The sequence below is a fragment of the Lygodium microphyllum genome, chromosome 11 (genome assembly GCF_053477565.2).
Source record: "Lygodium microphyllum isolate KBCC chromosome 11, Lygodium_microphyllum_v1.1.10, whole genome shotgun sequence".
Lineage (NCBI taxonomy): Eukaryota > Viridiplantae > Streptophyta > Polypodiopsida > Schizaeales > Lygodiaceae > Lygodium > Lygodium microphyllum.
The window spans coordinates 25,746,381-25,765,272 of NC_141145.1; the positions used below are offsets into that span (position 1 = coordinate 25,746,381).

General features: G+C 42.6%; 1 protein-coding gene across 1 annotated transcript; it reads right to left on the reverse strand.

Annotated features, from left to right (window-relative positions):
- Nucleotides 1–3,461: 3,461 nt before the first annotated feature.
- On the reverse strand, nt 3,462–5,114 carry LOC148028643 (aspartic proteinase nepenthesin-2-like). The gene has a single exon (XM_087688470.1). It carries the CDS (start codon nt 5,112–5,114, stop codon nt 3,462–3,464), a length of 1,653 nt encoding a protein of 550 aa, XP_087544596.1.
- Between the last annotated feature and the right edge of the window lie 13,778 nt (nt 5,115–18,892).

An 18,892-nucleotide genomic window follows, 5' to 3' on the forward strand; every position in this document is an offset into this window, starting at 1 on the left:
AGTGATGCTCTATCTATCAGATGATTAGTAACACACTTGATTTTATCTTTCTCAGGATAAGTTTCCTCATGGAAATAGTCATCAAACTGGCTAATGAATGATAAAACTGTCTTTCCTTCTCTTATGCCATTGAAAGTGCGAAACTTGAAACTTCGTTTACTTATCTTGGATTCCTTGCGAATGGTTTGTGCTTCAAGAGTGGCGTCGATGGTATGGCGTATCAAATCTTCAGCTTGAGGTTCTTCTTTGTCAGTGGACGCTCCTTGTAGCTTTGTCAATTGCGCTTGCAAGGCTTGCCTAGCTCTTCGCTCTTCTTCCAATTGCAACATGATAAGATCCAGCTTTTGTTCCATGGTAGGCTCGGGTAGGTCGTCTTCAGCCATAGGATCATCCATATGTGGGGTAGTCATCCTGTAAAACTCAACAAACCTTTCTCACTCAAAATCAGTTAGCGGGATGAGCGTAGCTCAAATTTGGGGTTACAAGGCTATGTATTTTGGGTATTTTCTTCTTCAATTTTCAGAAATTCTGAAATATTTCTATCTCCGTTTGCTGAAAGTACTTCAACGAACTTGCAGATAGGTAAAACAGCTTGCTGCGAACAACTTTCCAATTCAGAGTTTTTGCAAACGAACAAGTCTTCTAGGAGTTTTAAGCACTAGTCAGTTCTGATTTAGTCTGACTTGCAGAGTTGCAGACTTAACAGACTTGCAGGGTTGTTGACTTGCTGAACTTAGCCGACTTGCAGAACTTGCAGGACTTGATTAGTGTCGACTTGCGAAACTTGTCTTCTGGAGTGCGTGACCCGGAGTTTGCAGACTTGTCAGATCTGTGTGTCTTGTCAGACTTGATGAAAGTTGTGTGACTTAGCTTAAGTAACTAAGCTTAAGTTTAATAAGCTTAGTAACTTAGGCTTAATGAAGAAGAAGAGCCGTCAGAAAACGGCGCAAATCGTGGAGGACTTGAATATAGATTTGATGCCGTCGCGGAATTTTCGGACCCCCTCATACACCTCGTGATGAATTTTTGAAATGGTTAAGCTTTCTTCTAAAGCTTAAGTCAAGCTTAAACTTGAAAGAGAAAAGAGATATGAATTTTTTTTCTCACTGTTTCTTCACGACTTGTATGTGAGGATGTAGGAGTGGTCCTCCGCCGACAGAGAGTGGTCCTTCGCGATCTGACAGTAGAAATAGGGGTTCTTGATCGCCAGAAGTCTGCCTGTATCGACGGTTCGCGACGAGATTGACTGTAGAGGCCGTTTGTTCCTGGAGCTCCGCCTTCGCCCGAGATTGGTAGCGATTGGAAGCCCTTGATCTCTGCTCCGCTCTGATACCACTGGTGCGCAGTTCGGACGCAGGTAGCTCACGTAGTGAATTCCCAAAGGTCCCCAAGAACAAAGCACTCTACTTTTTAGCACAAAAACCAATGTGAAAGCAAGCACGACATGAGACAAGAGACAAATTGGGTTGAATCTCCCCCATGCCTTGTGTGAGCGCTTCACAAAGCATGTATTTAATATATATTTCCAATCTTTTTGCTCAAAAATAGCCCAATTACAAAAATATGACAAGCTTTTAGCTTTTGAGTTTGCTTTCTACCAAAAATAGGAAAATAAAGCTAATGGACGGTGCCCAAAGAATCTGGCACGCCCAATCTCAATGTCCAAATAAAAATAACATATCCAGGCGCATAAGCGCATACAAAATAATAATAAATAGTCGATGTCTCTATAGACATAATCAAAATATAGGCGTGGCGCCTATCAAAATATAGTCCAAAAATATAGTCCAAAGATCGGAAACCCGCTAGACTCCAATGCTTTCCTCCGCCACTGCTGCTATCTCTACACATCAACTGAAGCATTCACAATCGTTAGTAAAATAACACAATTAAACCGACAAAAGTGAATACCTAGCAGTCTTCAGCTACATAAATAAATCAACTGGTTAGAAATAAATCCTAACCTTAATTTATTACGAGTGCGCACTCTAAACTCATAAACGTTTATTAATTTAATATGCATTTTGCGGAATCACCCGCTATGGAATCACCCATGTACACACTAAATTAATGAAACGCCCGAAAAGGACAGGCGTCCCCATCAACTTCTCGCACAAAGAATCCCCTTTGCGTATGAGCCCCGGTCATCTAAATTTACGGAATCCACCGTAAAACCTCACGGAATCCACCGTGGAATATGCCTCCTGGCATCATATGTATCTTATACAATAAGTGCTCCTTGCCTTCCACAACAAATTCTTTAGGCTACTGTATATAAATATCTTCATCCAAATCTACATGCAAGAAAGCTATCTTTACATCCATGTAGACAATCTCCATTGGTAACCAATGCAAGTATTGAAACAAGGTTGACTACTGGGAGAATATCTTAGCAAAGTCAATCCTATTCTCATGGTCAAATCCCTTAGCCACAAAGATTGCCTTATACTTAGGTAATGGATCTTATAGAGATCCTTCAACTCGTAGGTCCACCTATATGGTAGTGTATGCTTGCCATTAGCAAAGAACCTAACTCCCAAGTAGCATTTTTCACCAAAGAATCCATCGTTGACTTGCTTAACCTTCATCCACTTGTGACTACCGTCCCTAAGCACAACATCAATTTCAAAAGAAGGCTCACTGCCATCCGTGAGCTCATTCTTGCTTTCAATATAAATAGTGGCATTCAAAGATGCATGAGCCTTTCACGCATTGTAACTTATGGACATATTCTCAAACCATAGCACTTGCAATCTGTTCCACGATGTCCTCGAGTAACGGATCAAGCTTTGAATGCATATAATACTTGTTTCCATACCACATACATTTACACATGGGAAGAGTCTATCTTGTTCAACAAAGGCATGATGTACACGTGTACAATAGCTTGTCCTTTAAAGGCATAATCTAGTCTAGCTTCAGATATTCCTTATCTCTGCAAACGCATAATTGACTATTATGGCCAAAACCTAAGCTGTACGCGAAATTGAACCGGTTAGGCCATGGAATAACAAATAACGGTGTTATCATGCATGGCCAATATGTGCTCGCGATGCGCCCAAGCTTCAGGGTTCGTTGTGCCGGCATATCAAAATAACACAGATTTTGAATGGTCCAAAACGCCTAGTATTTGATGAATGAGTGAGATATATATTTTGTGCGCTCACATATTGGCTTGTTTGTGGTTAAGCATCGAGCATGAAAGACGATTGCCACGGCCAAACGTTGAGTGAACGCAAAGAGTGTTACACTATTTATCTGTAAATTTCCAGTAGCTTCTCGTAAGGCCTCAAGCAAGCTTTATTTGCTTGGTTACGTTAGGTTTGCTTGTAAGTAAGGAAGCTTTACAATTGATTAGGCCTCGCAGATTAATGGAATGCGCAACATGACATACTCGGATCAACCACGACGTAGTTACATGCGTGTCCGCGATCTGGGTATTTATCGTCTAGATGTGATAACTAACATTGCCTGGACGCGAAGCCGATGCGGTCGGTGCGCAGGTCGTAAGTGACGCCGAAGCCTTGCTGCACCTGCGCCCCGAGGATCGAGAAACCTTGGCCTTGTGGCGTGGGCTGGAAAGCCAGGCAGCTCAGCGCTTCGCTAACCTGGACGAAAACGTTTCTCTTGAAGAGGGACACGATGGCGCTGCCCTCAAAATGGAGGTGGACAGGCGGAATATTTGCGGTGTCGAGCGATGAAGGGATGTGGTAGCAGGGCCGGTCGCCCACTTTCACCATGTGGTAAGCGGAAGCCCTCATGTGCTTATGGATTGCGAGGAAGAGCTGCCTGTAGGCGACGGGGTGAACGTGCGTGTAGAGGGTCCCGGAGTCGATGACGATGCCACCAGAGCCATCCTTCTGGAGCTGAAAGACTGAGCGAGGGATATTCAGGAGGCGATCGCCGACGGTAATCCCGATCAATGGGACGTAGTAGAAGCCGAGGTGAACGTCAAAGGGAAAGGAGGAGGTGGCGGCGTGCGGCATCTGCATGGGGCCGCCGTTGAAGCGGAGGTAGCCCGGGCGAGGAGAGTCGGGCGACGGCAGGCAGTAGCTGAAGCGGTCGAGGTAGACACTTAGCGTGTGGGGCCCAATGCCGAGGGTGTGACCCAGCCCCAGGAGCCCGGACAGGCGCGGATCCATGTTCTGGGTCAAGGTCTTATGGCTGCATCCGAAAGGTGCCATGCGAATAGTCATGGACTCGTTCCTCGTGCCGAACTCGATGGTCTCGTAGGCCAGCTCGCCAGTGCTCGACGTGCCGTCCCCGTAGTTCTGAACATAGTTGCACGTCTCGTCTTCCGCACACTCTGCATTGGACAGGCCCTCGCACACCTCGGTGAAGCAAGACGAGCGCTTGAAGGTGCTCGAAATGGCCGAATTGTATATGGGCTCTGTTTGCGGATAGCAATGGTCGCATGGGCGACACTGAACCCACGTTAGATCGCTTCCGGTGTCTATCATCACGTGCTTTGTTTGACGCGGGGTACCGATCCCAATCTGCGTGAAGTAGCTCCCATAGGCCCCGGATTGCACGCTATCCTGTTGCATGGGTGGGTTCCATGCAGCGCCTGAGAGGCCCTCTTCAAGTCCAGTTATACCGGCTACACGTAAAGCAGCAGTTGACGCAGACGTCCTCCTCGTGGCAGCATTAGTTCTATTGGCCTGCCGCTGCACGCGGCTCGGCATGATCTTGGTGGGACTCGTATACTTGTAAGTTGCCTGATCATCGACGAAGCATCTCAGAAGAAACTGACGTTGAAGATAACTCAGGCGGGCATCGTCGCGCCTCAACAGTACCCGTACGCTCTCCATTAGACTCTCCACAGTCTCGTTAATCGGGGCGATCCGCGCAGCTGCACCCACATGCCACAGCGGCATACTTCCCCCGCTTCCGTCCTGTACATCTAGTTTGCCGATGCCGACGGCCTCTGCATCCATCATCAACGGACGGGGTCGTCCAGCTGATGGACCAGTATGGCGGAGTACAGAAGCTGTCGTAGCTGAAGTGCTCACGGCTGGGCCAGCTATGTTATATCCCTCGCCCCCTACATAAATTGCTGCTGCGAGCTGCAGTAGCGTATGGAGCAGCAGGAGGAGTTTGCTAGAACCCTCCATGGCTATTATGTTACTCGGATCGCGGCGGCGTACACGACTCAGGCAACGAGTATAAATTGCCTGATTCCAGTTAGCGGCTCACGATCAGATGCTTCATGTCTGTTGACGTCGCTTTTCACTACCTCTTTGCGTGCGGTTGCTTAACCCTCGTCACCCAAGCCCAAGGTCCGACTTCCAGACCGTATTTAATGTCGGCTCGGCAGCCCCTACACACACAAACAGAGTGAATTAGCCCTTGCGTTGGGATTATCCGTAGCAAACATATCCATGTAAGAGATGTATACACCTTTCCATCATCAATTTGCACTACATGGCATGAAGCCCAAATGGCTAAAAAGCTAGGGTATAGGGGCCAATAAAGTGACCCCCCAAAATCAAAACATACCCCACCTCAATTGAGTGACAATTTTGTTAAAAAGATTCAACTTTCTTAGCTACTTATCCGTTTTATGATATCATTTTTTCATATAATATATAAGCTTAATGTGAGATAAACAATTGAGCCATGTAATATTTTTTATACTTTGGATTTTGTAAAACCTTAAAACAATACACCTTTGAATGTCACTTTATTGGCCCCTCTTTGCCACTCTTTTGTGAAATGTTCATTTATAAGTAGTTGATAAAAACATCAAAATGCCTTCAGTTTTTTTTTGGAGCTCTATATGATATAGATAATTTCACTATTTGAAAACATTTATGTAAATCACTTGGAGAAAAAATAATAATAATGGAAGATTGTTAGATGACACTATATTGGCCCCTTTACCCTAGATGCACTTGCCGCAAATATGAGAGTGCACAATGGCAACAAGCATGCACATGTGAACGTCTCATGCCACATAGTGCGATTTGATGGTCGAAAGATGCATATCTCTTAGACCTGATTACATGCCTATGTTTGTTACACATAACCCCATTCACTACAAACAATTATATTTGTTTTTGTGTTAAGGCGCTCAAGTTAGATATTAGTTTATAGAGTCTAGAAGTCGGACCTTGGGCCAAGGTGATGAGTATTGAATAGGACCACACCTCAACGCACAATTAAAGTGGTCCTTCCACTCACTCATCACCAAAACCACTTCCTGATCTTGACCCTCATCTCACCAAGTGACTACATCTCACTCTCAATCGCAATATTCCTAGATTGGTGCAAGATATCCCAATTTGCATGTGTTCACATGGGCTAGAATAGATATCAGTATGGACCCCATCTTTGGCCAACGTGGAAGGGGGCCCATATGATGAACACAGTTGCTAAAAGGTGGAAAAATATTTTTACCTCCATCCCACTAGCCCACTAGCCCACCATCCACATATCATGTCTAGGCTTCAACTGGTTCGTGTCCACACCAACACTAAATACTATTGCTAATATTCCTTCCACCTTCCACACACACACACACACACACACACACACACACACATCTACACACTCATGACCAAACCAATTTTTGTTTGTACTTTTGCATGTTCATAACTTAGATGCACTTGCCGCAAAAATGTGTGTGCAATGGCAATGAGCATGCATGTGTGGGCACATGCAGATTGGGATATCTTGCCACCGATCTAGGAACCTTGGGGTTGAGAGTAAGATGAAATTGCTTGGTGAGATGAGGGTCAAGATCATGAAGTGGTTTCCGTGATGAGTGTAAGGAAGGATTACTTCAATTGTGAGTTAAGTTGGGTTCTCTTCAATACTTGTCACCTCAGCCGGAGGTCCATCTTCTAGACCATATAAACTACTTTTCGACTCGACAACCTTTATGCACAATCAAATATAATTTTTTTTAATGAATTGGCCCTTGTGTTGGGGTTATGCATAACAAACACAAACATGTAAACAAGTCTAGAAGATATGCACCTTTTGATAATCTAGTTGTACTACATGGAATGAGACCCAAGTGGCAAAAAAAGCTAGGGCAAGAGATAGATATCAGTATGGGCCCTATCTTTGCTCAACATGGAAGGGGGACCCATACCATGGAACGTTGTTGTTGAAAGGTGAAAAAATCATTTCATCCCACCCCATTAGCCTACTATCTCACCATCGATGTAGCATGTCTAGATTTCAACTCATTCATGTCGCAACACCATCAAATATTATTGCTAATATTCCTTTTACCTTCTACATTTAATGCTCTCTCTCTCTCTCTCTCTCTCTCTCTCTCTCTCTCTCTCTCTCTCTCTCTCTCTCTCTCTCTCTCTCTCTCTCTCTCTCTCTCTCTCTCTCTCTCTCTCTCTCTACACACACTCTCTACTTGTAATTTTGCATGGTCACAAGAGAAAAGTAAGAGATATCTTTGTATTGATGCAAAGAAGAAACAAATCATCTTTTGTGTATATAGGTCTAAATAATATACATATAAATTTAGAAAATATCTAAAAGACAATAGAGTTAAATGAACACAAGAGAAAGCTAAGACATATTGACATCTTGTCAATATAATCTATTTGAGAAAATGATAGATATGTGTATGAAAAATAGAAATATTGATTGATTATAACAAAGTATAAGCATATATTAAAGTGAAATTGAATAAAAGAAAAAAAATACAACTAATGACGAGAGAAAGAGATGACACAATGTTTATTTTCCTAGGAGGAAACTAGTTGAATCTAAAACATGTAACAAAATACTAACGTAAGGAGTATATTCAATATTTGAATGTAACAAAAAATGTACACGTAAGCTTTTTTTTTTGGGAAAAGAAATAAAACGATTCATAGTCAAAAGTTGGTTAGTATAAAAAGGTGGTACATAATAGGCCTATTTAATTCTTAGAAATATGTAAGGACAAGTCCCTAGAAACTACTCTCAAACATGATAGTCACATCGAGGTTCTATGTCTTGACCCACTCAGGTCTATGTAATTATCAAAAATATTTAGTGAGGTTTCAAAATATATCCACAAATCTACATCCATACTGCAAGGGTATAGGAAACTCTGAAGGTCCATTGGATATGGACATGAAAGGGTGAATACATGGGCAAACTGTGAAACAAGTGCAATGATTAAGAGAAAACATGTGCAAATGAACATATCATTATAATAATAGATCAAGAGAGCTCATGTGGAAAGTAGTTCTAACATAGAGTATACATATAAATATCCAAAACAAGGTTACATGTATGTATGTTTGGATTGCATGTTTTGTAGAGTAGTGTGCATGTGTGACGTAGATACTTTGAAAATTAAGAGGGAAAGCACAAAGTAGGTGTACAAGAAAATTTCCATGTGATAGATATGTAGAAAAAACATAGAAGAATTCAAGTGCATACACAAAAAAATGCCACATCTCAAAGAGGTGATATGCAAAGTGTATCTACATTGCAAGTTATGTAGAGTTGTGTACATGTGTGATGTGTGTGTCTATTAAATAACAGAGAAATTCTAGTGTGTATATGTGGAAAAGGGAGTCATCTTCTGCCAAATATTTACAAGAATGTGTACGTATTAAGCATATACACAATAAATTCACATTTAAAAAATATATAATGATATGGACTTTGAAGAGAGAGTGTTTCTATCTTAGGAAAAAGATAGAGAGGGATAGGTACATAGAGATAGAGAAAGAGAGAGATTGTGTGCATTTGCATTTGTGTTTGTGTGTGTGTTAGTGTGCATGTTAGATATGCTCAATGCCCCACCCTCATAAGGTGCCACCAATGATCCATGGTGCTCTAAGTTGTAAGGCCCCTATTATGAGGAGAAGCTATGTGTGAACACTGACATTGGGTGAGTCTTTACTTGTATGTCCAATGAGGTCTATGTGATCGAAAGGCAAAAAGATAACCTTTGTGGATCTAACCTTTGGATTAGATAGAGTAGTTATGATGGTAGCAACTTGAGGCATAATACGTCGAGTTATGGGGTGTGGGAGTTATCAAGCTCCCCTATTTTGGAGTCCAAGGGTTGCAGAAGCAGCCCCTCACATTGGGGGGTCTCAAGGGGGCCAACAGCCCCCCTAATGGGGGTAGATCTGATGTAAGCCAAAGCTGACATGAGTGACAAGAGTCACTAGTGGTTAAGTGTTAAGAGATACTATACTTGAATCTTCTTGAAATGCTTCCAAAATCTACCAAGATCTCCCCACCTTGCTAATTTGATGCCAAAGTGATTGTTGGGAACTGAGAAGGATGTTGGATTAGAGTGGCAGGAGGTTGATTTAAATGGCAGGAGAGAGAAAATGAATTGAGAGAAAAGCTTGAAATAGGATAGCTATGGGGTTCACCATTAGGGTTTGCTAGCAGACCTGGTTTTTCCTTTTGTGTGGACTGTAGACTTGATCATTTCCCAAGCTTTCTTGATGGAAATGAAGCTTGGTTATAGGCTACCAAATCTCAATGGTGACATGTTGAATCACACAGCATAGGGAGCACGCTAGCATATGGATGTAGACGGGCACAGACTGAGACAACGAGCTAGAAATCTAGCAATGCCATGCTAAGGGAGGCTCAATGTTGATGCTTGAACTACCAAGAAGAAGCGTCTTGAGTAGAGAGGCAACTCACTAGAAGGATTTGTCAACTAACTTGGCCTAGATGGAGAGATCTAACCACTCCAAGTGAGGTAGGTCCTACTTTGGCTATGGCAAACTCATGGTCAATATAAAGATGAAGTTTGAGACCAAGTTCATACAAACACCATATTGGGGAATATGGGAATTTCCCATAAGTTTAGGACGCGTGGTCAAATCTTTGGATTTTTCATAACTTGAATACTATAACTTTGAATTGAGCACTCTATAGCTCAATAGATTCCATTTTTCAAGTGCTTTCCAATGATATGTCACATCATATGATTTTGAGAAACTTATGGGCATGTTATCTGGGTGTGCCACCTTTTCAATATTCAAAAAATGGGAATTTTGAGATTCCCAAACTCACCAATATTGTTTTATACACTCAAATAAGTTGGACTTGAGCTGCACCAAGTTGAGAGGAGTGAGAGAAGACCTGAAAGTGTAGAGAGAACTACTAATCTAAGCCATACTCAGCTACGCTCTGATACCATGTGGAAAACACAGGATCTAGAGCATGGCAACTATGGTTGCTCATAGACATAGTCTAGATTCGTGTAGACACTGACATGACAAAGACTAAGACACTCGACTCAAGAACAGAGAACAAGCAGCAAGTATATTATACTGAAGAACAAACTGACAATGACATGGCATTCATCTCATATGAAAATGACAAGCAAGTACAATGTTAAATAGAGTAGTCTTTCTTCTCTATGCCTATGGGATTCAGATGCATGCATGTCCTTAGCCCAAGACTGACTCATACAAAGAGGCTACAATAGGTATGTTTGCAAATCTCAATAGGGACTCCCTCTAAGGAGTATGAGAAGGGTTGTCCATTGGATTACAATCCATACAAATGCGAAGTTTTACATTAGACGTTAGGATAGTATACCCCTTAGATGCTCCTAGCCACGAGGCCATGAGGGGTGGTCTGGGTATGTAGTAGAGGCCCGGTTAGTGCCTTAGAGCCAATGTCAGACCCGTTTTAGGTCTTGACATATATTTTCTTTGTGATAAGGCTGAAGCTTTAAAGAATGGCTATAACTTGCTCAGAATGAAACAGTGCAAAGCGTAAAGAAGTTTAGAATAGATGGTGGTGGTGAGCTCATCACAAAGGAGTTTGCAGAATTTTGCAAGAGCAAAGGTATTAAGCATTAATTGATGATACCTCATACATCTCAAAAAAATGACATTGTTGAACACCGAAATCGCACCATTGTGAAAATAGCACGGTGCATGCTTAGGGACAAGGGATTACCTAACTAGTATTGGGTAGAAGTTGTTAATATTGTAGCACAAAGGCTCTTAAGGAAAAAACTCCTCATTAGGCCTGTTTTGGTAAGAAACCATCCATCTCACATTTTAGAACTCTTGGATGTGAATGTTATGTACATGTTCCAATGGATAAGAGAAATAAGTTACATCCAAAAAGGCACAAAATGTATCGTCTTGGGTTAAAGAGCAAAAGGCTTACAAATTGTATCAAGAGGCAAAGAAGATCATAGTGAGCAATAATGTGATGTTCAAGGAGCATCCACACAAAGTGGAGAAGGAGAATACAAGTTCTTGTACTTTATCATCTAGCAAAGAAGTAGTCCACTATGAGCCTATCCTAAGACTATCCCTGCTCTCATGGAGGAGAAAGCATCATCTTCAAATGACAAAGAAAAAGTTCATCAACTTGCATTCATGCCACTGAAAAAGCATTTGCCAAAATGGGTGAAGTAGCTCTATGATTGCAGTAATCCTATGCCCACTATAGTTGAGAAAAAGGTAGATGGAACAAGGAGATATTTGAGAATAGAGGAGCAAAGAAAGGCTTTTGCTTACATAGTGAATATAGCCTTGATGTTGAGATAGCAAGCTCAACACATGTAGACATTGATGATGGACCGCCTAGCTAGATGGGTCCGCATGTCTACACTTCGCACGTTGGTGGTCATTATGATACTCACATGGCCACTGACTTATCACTTATTATATTTAGTTTGTTACACCTACCTACAACTGACAAAGATATAGCGCCAGTTCAATGGTGTAATCTGTTATGCAATGTTTGACTTAGTAGGCCACTTTCCTTTATGTTGTATCTTATCTATACTAAGAAAAAGACATCAGCAAGAAAACGTTTTGGCCTCCATCTCTCTTCTTGTGTTCTTGAGTGAGCTTCCTCTTGTGTATACAAAGTGTGTTTGGTGCAGTAGCTCAAGAAAGTTCCCCCACCACACAATTATTGACATGGTATCAGAGCCACGCCGCTGAGAGAGACTAACTTTGAAGTTTGAAGTGAAGGAGAAGAAGCAAGGTTTGAGCAAGCAAGCAACGGGTAAGAAGCTCTCCCATTCTTCCACACTCTCTCTCTTAGATAGTGCCACTGGAGGCACTGAAAGCAGGGTAGTGTGAAAATCTTAGATTGCTGTGAGATTTGGTGTATAAGCAGAGCATTTTATATTCTACAGATATGCTCTATAGGGCTTTTCCGCAATTCTTTTTGGCATTTGAGGCCGTTTTAGGCCCCATTTTAGAGCCACAAAGTTGCAGACAACAGTTTCAGACATGTAATCCAAGTATGATATGACGTCATGTAAGCCTCTTTCAGTACCATTGGAGCAAAATGTGAAGCTGAGTGCTGATGTTGGGGATGAGATAAAAGACCCTACTATGTTTAGGAGGATAGTAGGGAGTTTGATTTACATGACTATCACAAGGCCAGACTTGAGCTATGCTGTTGGCCTTGTCAGTCAGTTTATGTAGATGCCTAGAAAGCCTCATTTGGATGCAATTAGACATATATTGAGGTACCTGAAGTCTACTTTACATTATGGACTGTTTTATGAGACTTTTATGAGGCAGGTAAGGATGTACATGTCTTTGGATACACAGATGCAAATTGGACTGGTAGCATGTCAGACAGAAGATCTACAAGTGGATTCATGTTTTCCCTTCCTAGTGCAGCAATTACATGGAGCAACAAAAAGTAACCTACAATTCATTTATCGAGTATAGAGGCTAAGTACAGAGGTGATTTGGACATGTAGGGAGATGGTCTAGTTGTCATTCATTGTGACAACATGAGCAACATACAGCTAGCTAGGAATCTGATGTTTCATGCTAGGACAAAACACATTGAGGTGCACTATCACTTTGTGAGAGAGAGAAGGTACTTGGAGGAGAGATTAACTTGGTATATGTTAGCACAGAGGATCAGATAGCTGAAATTTTCACAAGGCATTTGGGTGCAGAGAAGCTTCAAAAGTTTTGAAGCTTACTTGGAGTTGCAGAGATAGAATTGAGCTTGAGCGAGAGTGTTGAGATGGCAAGCTCAACACGTGCGGACATTGATGATGGACTGCCTGGCTAGATTGGTCCGCATGTCTATACTTAGCACGTTGGTGGTCATTATGATACTCACATGGCCGGTGACTTATCACTTATTATATTTAGTTTGTTACACCTACCTAAAGCTGGCAAAGGCATAGCGCCAGTCGAATAGTGTAGTTGGTTATGCACTGTTTGACTTAGTAGGCCACTTTCCTTTATGTTGTATCTTATCTATACGTTGTGTACATTGTATAGTGTGTGGAAGTAGAAGAAACCAGCAAGAAAATGTTTTGGCCTCCATCTCTCTTCTTGTGTTCTTGAGTGAGCTTCCTCTTGTGTATACAGTGTGTGTTTGGTATAGTAGCTCAAGCAAGTCCCCCCACCACGCGATTCTTAACAATGTATTGGCTATCTGCAGTCATTGATAATACGATATTGGGACATATCAGGAAGAAAGAGTTGAATACCTTGAAGAAAGGGAAAATGACTATCAATGAGTATGTTTTGAACGTGAGAAGCATTGTAGATGCTTTAGTAGCAATTGATGCAATGCCTGATGATGTTGATTTTTTTTCATCCACTTTGAGTGGCCTTAATAATGAGAAGGCATGAAAATCATTTGTTACTTCAGTATACATCCGAAAGCCATTTCCAAATTTCTATGAGCTGATCTCTCTCATGATTACTGAAGAGATTAATATGCAGGGTGACTCATCTGAAAAAAATGGTGAACAGGTCCAAGCATTTTACTCAAGTTCAGGAAGGTGTAACGTGCCAGTTTGTCTGCTTGGGGACATGTCTTAGCAGCCCATCAGTAGGAGGGTCTAGAAGGCTCCGCCTGGCACTCGTAGGGAATGACAGAGGGTTTACAATCTAGGTCTTCCCGAGTCTGCCCCGAGCAGAAGTGTCTAGCCGTTCCCACTTGGGATCGACCTGAGGTCAGGGTTCCTTTCCTACCGATAAAATCTCTAGGAAGGAGCTAGCGACGAGCTCCACTTGTATCACTTTTTGTAGAAACAACAAAGTCAATGAGGATTCATACTGCACTTGGTTCATGGAGAATGGAAAACGAGAGGGATGCAAAGCTCAACCTCTCTTCCGTATGGCATAGCTCCATTCCTTTCCCCTGAAACAGAATAAACCAGCATTTCTACATCTTCGGACACTAGGTCTTCATTGTCTTATCATCTCCTCATTTGAGAAAAGTTCCCAGCTAATGGGGACCACCCTTCCGTAGGACGGACCTAAGTCTCATCTATCGCACTTTTCTCAATTTGCTTTAGTTGTCTAATTACCTAATACATTACGTTTTGACATGCAAAATTAGCTTCCTTCATTAAATAAATTAATCATGGGTTCCTTCACGTAACTTAGGCACTGATACAAAAACAATGCCAAGCAAGTTCCCTTTTCTTCACTAATTGCTCTTTATTAAAAAGAAAATCCAGGAGTACATCCAATATAACGCCCGAAGGCTAGCCTAGCAATCTACAGGATTGTTGCTCCAAGTTATGCCCGTTGATTAGTACACGGGCCTTGAGATCCCATCTCGAGTCACGTCGGTCCCTTGTGTGGGATCCGGAGGCAAGGGATTTACAGCCAGAGCCTCCCCTGGCACCCAAGCGTCCTCCTGCTCCAAGCAGTACCCACGGAGAGACCTCTTGCGGCGGGTTAGGTCCATATAACCGGCACAGCTAATAACCCCCTTGGATAGGGCCAGGCAGGCAGTCGGAGGTAATTGTTCCTGCCTCTCCCTCCATGCTTTCAATATAAAGCGTTAAGTATTTTCCTTGAATTAGTTCCTTGAGCAAAGAGATCAAATAATGTATGTAAGTACAAACACAAACATTTCGAAGGTCGTTTGTGCGACCGACTGCTAAGGTGTGACTCCTTTTTCTCGAATGCCCCAGCACCCAATCTTGGGTCTTTGTGCAACTTGGCGAAATCCCAATAATTTCAACAAGAGCAAATGGTCTTGGTAAGTTGACTTATACTTGATCCTTTTCCTTGGGTTTATTCCTAGGGTATCTTAGTCCCTAACTCAAGCACTAGCTGGTTAGTCAAGGCAATGGACATGCCTTATTTGCAACCCAACCAAGGCTCTTTTAATCTCTAATTCTAGCCAAGCTCAGTTAGCACACATAGCAACACATGATTCCTCATTTAAACTCTCAAGATGCGGTTCAGATGCATGTGATCCTTCCAATTCTCTTAGTGCGGTTCTATGCAGAATTTCCCAACCATCATGCACATTATGCATTTAGTATATTTGTACCCCTAAACGGCTTTTATCTCTCTTTATTCCTGGAAATGAGTACTTATTTCTAATGCACCGGATCACATGTGACTTGCGTCTATGAAAGTCCTAGGGTTTTGTCTAACGATGCAAGTGTATCTTATGAACAGAAATTAACATTTCATGTGTTTCGTTTAACCATGATTGTGAAACATGAATTTTAAATGACTATTCATGCACTAAACTAGTTAAAAAGCTATCATTTTATGTGAATTAAGGCGATAATCTTATCATTTTATGTGTGTAGAAGCTATCATTTCATGTGAGGTAAGGCGATAACCTTATCATTTTATGTGTGTAGAAGCTATCATTTCATGTGAGGTAAGGCGATAACCTTATCATTTTATGTGAGTAAAAGCTATCATTTCATGTGAGGTAAGGTGTTAAACTTATTGTGCGTAAAATCTTATGGGAATTCAACCTCTACCGTTTCGCGCATGCAACTTAGTTCTTGGAATAAACAAAATCTTATGCACGACATTATCCCTTCCACGAGAAATAAGTCCTAAATTAATTTTTAATGCTTAGAACCTGGGCTTGATTCATGTGTGCTACGTTGGTTGTTCCGCTCGTCCCTCGAGCATTACCGGTGGCTTGGGCTCTTATGCTTCCCGCGACTTTCTTCTTGGGAGCCATTCGCCTAGCAGAGATTGGGAAATTTGGACCTTAACGGTTTCGCTTTGACACATTCGGTTGGGAAATACCATCGGATGGGGTTCATTGCCAGGAGAGTGGTTTGGGTGACTTGTAGTGGTTACTCCCTTTCTCTCTCTTCTTCTTCTTTTCCTCCTATCCTCCTTCTTTATCTTCCTCTCTTTTCTTCTTCTTTGTTTTTCTTACTCTCCTACTCTCTCTCCCTCTCATTCTCTTCTCCTACTTCTCTCTTATTCCTCTACTCTATCTCTCTCTCCTTCTCCCTCTCTTCTTCTCCTTCTCCCACTTCTTTCTCCTTTTGCTCCTTCCTCTTTTCCTTCTTCTACTACTTCTCTCCTCTACTTCCCTCTTCCCACTCCTTTTCCTCTCTCCTTCTCCTTCACTCCTCCTTTTCTTCTCTCTCTCCCTCCTTATTTCTCTTCCACCTCTTCCTTCTTCTCTCTCTTCACTCCTCCACTCCTACTCCCTCACTCCTCTTCTCTCTCTCCCTCCTTGCTCTTCCACCTCCTTCTTCTTCTCTCTCTTCACTCCTTCTCCTTCACTCCTACTCCTTCTCCTTCTCTTTCCCTCTTCCTCCTCTTCTCTCTCTCTCACCTTCTTTCTCTTCTCCAACCCTCTTCTTCTTATCCTCTCCCTCTACTTTTTCTCTTCACGGCCCAAACAACCAGGGAGGGAGGTTGTTTATTTTGGAGGGCCCAAGGAGGGTCTCATGACTTCAGTCAATAGGGGGGTGATGTAAGGAGGGCCGTAGCCTCCATCGGCGGCTGCTAGCTAACATGGAGAGGGTGGGTTGGCTATCGTCGTTGGCCCTAGGGCCGTTTTCGTAGATGGCGGGGAAACGCCACTCAAAGGCCCCAGTGGCACCGCCAGCGAGGAGAGGAGGAGAACCCTTTGTCGAAGGCCTAGAGGTCCTGGCCGTGACGGAGGGGGTTAATGTCAAGAGGGGGGCTTGTAGTCTCTAACAGCCATCCAGTGAGGCAGTAGTTGACGGAGAGGAAAAAGGTGGCAATGGCAGACCAGCGTAGTCTCCCGTGTCTCTCTCTCTTCCAGGGGAGGGGAGAAGCCTCCCCTTATATAGGTGATGGGAGGAGGTAGGTGGCATGGCCTCCCCTCCACCTAGAGACTGCATGCCTCCCTCCCCATCATCCACCACTCCCACTCTCTCTCCCCCTCCCTCGACTGATGTCAGCAGGGAGAGAGGGGGGAGTAAGAAAAATTTCAACTAGGGATAATAATTTTTTTTCCTTTTCTGAAAATTCTTAGGGGAGGGTTCCTATGGCCCATTACATCCTCTCCTCCTTAGAGGAATCGAGATGTCCTCATTTCGAGAGGACCTGGGGGTATTGTTGGTTGAGAGTATCTTCGTCCATCAACGTGGCATCCTCTTCGGGATAATCTTTTCACTGGACGAGGTATTCTCTCAAGGTCCTTGACCTCAAATGCCTCTCTCTGACATATATGACTCTATCAGGCTATAGCTCAAGGACTCCTTAGCTAGGCATTACAACTTGCTGATCATCAAGTACATGATTTGGATTAGGTAGATACTTTTTCAATAGGCTGACGTGGAATACATTATGAACCTCTAGGGCTGCGGGCTGCTGTAGTCTATAAGCATTAGGTCCTAGGGACTTAGTGATCTTATAAGGTCCACAATACCTTGGGCTTAGCCTCTTGTACTCTCCCAAGGATAATGAACTCTTTTTAGGGCGTACGCAGATGAAGAACATATCACCTTCAATGAAGGATCTGTCTTGCCGTTTCAAGTCCGCATAAGCCTTCTGTCTGTCCTTGGCGGTTTGGATGTCTTGTCCTATTGATTTAATTTGATCATCCATGTCTTCCAGCATCTGCCTTGAAGCTTCTACCCTCATGGTTGGATCCAAGAAGCTCAAAGGAGTATGACAATCGTGCCCATACAATGCTTGAAAAGGGGTCATCTGAATACTTTGTTGGTAGGAAGCATTGTAGGCAAACTCAACGAGTGGCAATATTGAATCCACCTTTTGGGTTTGCGACAGCAGTAAGCCCTAAGCATATCTTCAATGACTTGGTTGACTAGTTCCATTTGACCATCAGTTTGGGGATGGTAAGCTGTACTGAAATAGAGTTGAGTCCCAATGGCCTCGAAGATAGCCCTCTAGAAGTGTGATGTGAAGAGAGAGTCATGATTAATAATGATTCTTCTGGGTAACCCATGCAGTTTGAATATTTCCTTGATGAATAATCTTGTGATGTCTGAGGCTTTATAGTTTGTCTTGACAGGGATGATATGTGCAACCTTGGTGAGCATATCTACTACAACCATAATAGAGTTGTATCCTCCCTGAACTTGGGGTAGCCCAACAAAAAAGTCCATACTAATGAATTACCATTTCATTTTGGGAATGTCAAGTGATTGCAATTTCCCTGGCATTTTGACATGTTCTGCCTTAATGCGTTGACAAGACAAACATTCCGTGACATATTTGAGAACATCACCTTTGAGCCTATCCCAATAATAGCTCTTCTTGACCGCATTAAGGGTCTTGGCATAGCCAAGATGTCCAGAGAAAGGGGAGTCATGGGCTTCCTAAAGTATCTTCTGCTTGAGAGATTGGTTTGCAGGGATACATAATCTTATCCTAAAGTAGACAAGTCCACTACTAACAGAGAATTCTTGATACTTCTTCTTTAGCTTTGGGCCTTGATCTTTGATGGGGATCTCCCTTAGCAATTTTTGATAGACTCGGTCATGACATGCCTCTTCTCTAGCTAGCTCAAGAATTGGGATGTTTGGCATTAATACCTTTGTGGCTAGAGATCTTGCTGTTGATGGATCCTACAAAATAAGAGAATTCAGAAATGCCTTGCAACTGAGTGCATCGACAACTACATTCTCTTTTCCAGGCCTACATTTGATTTTAAAATCATATTCTTCTAGCACTTCGATCCATCGACGTTGTCTCATGTTAAGCTCATTCTGGGTAAAGAT

Excerpts from the sequence above, each read along its gene's own strand:
- LOC148028643 (XM_087688470.1), bottom strand. The coding sequence starts at position 5,114 with ATGGAGGGTTCTAGCAAACTCCTCCTGCTGCTCCATACGCTACTGCAG.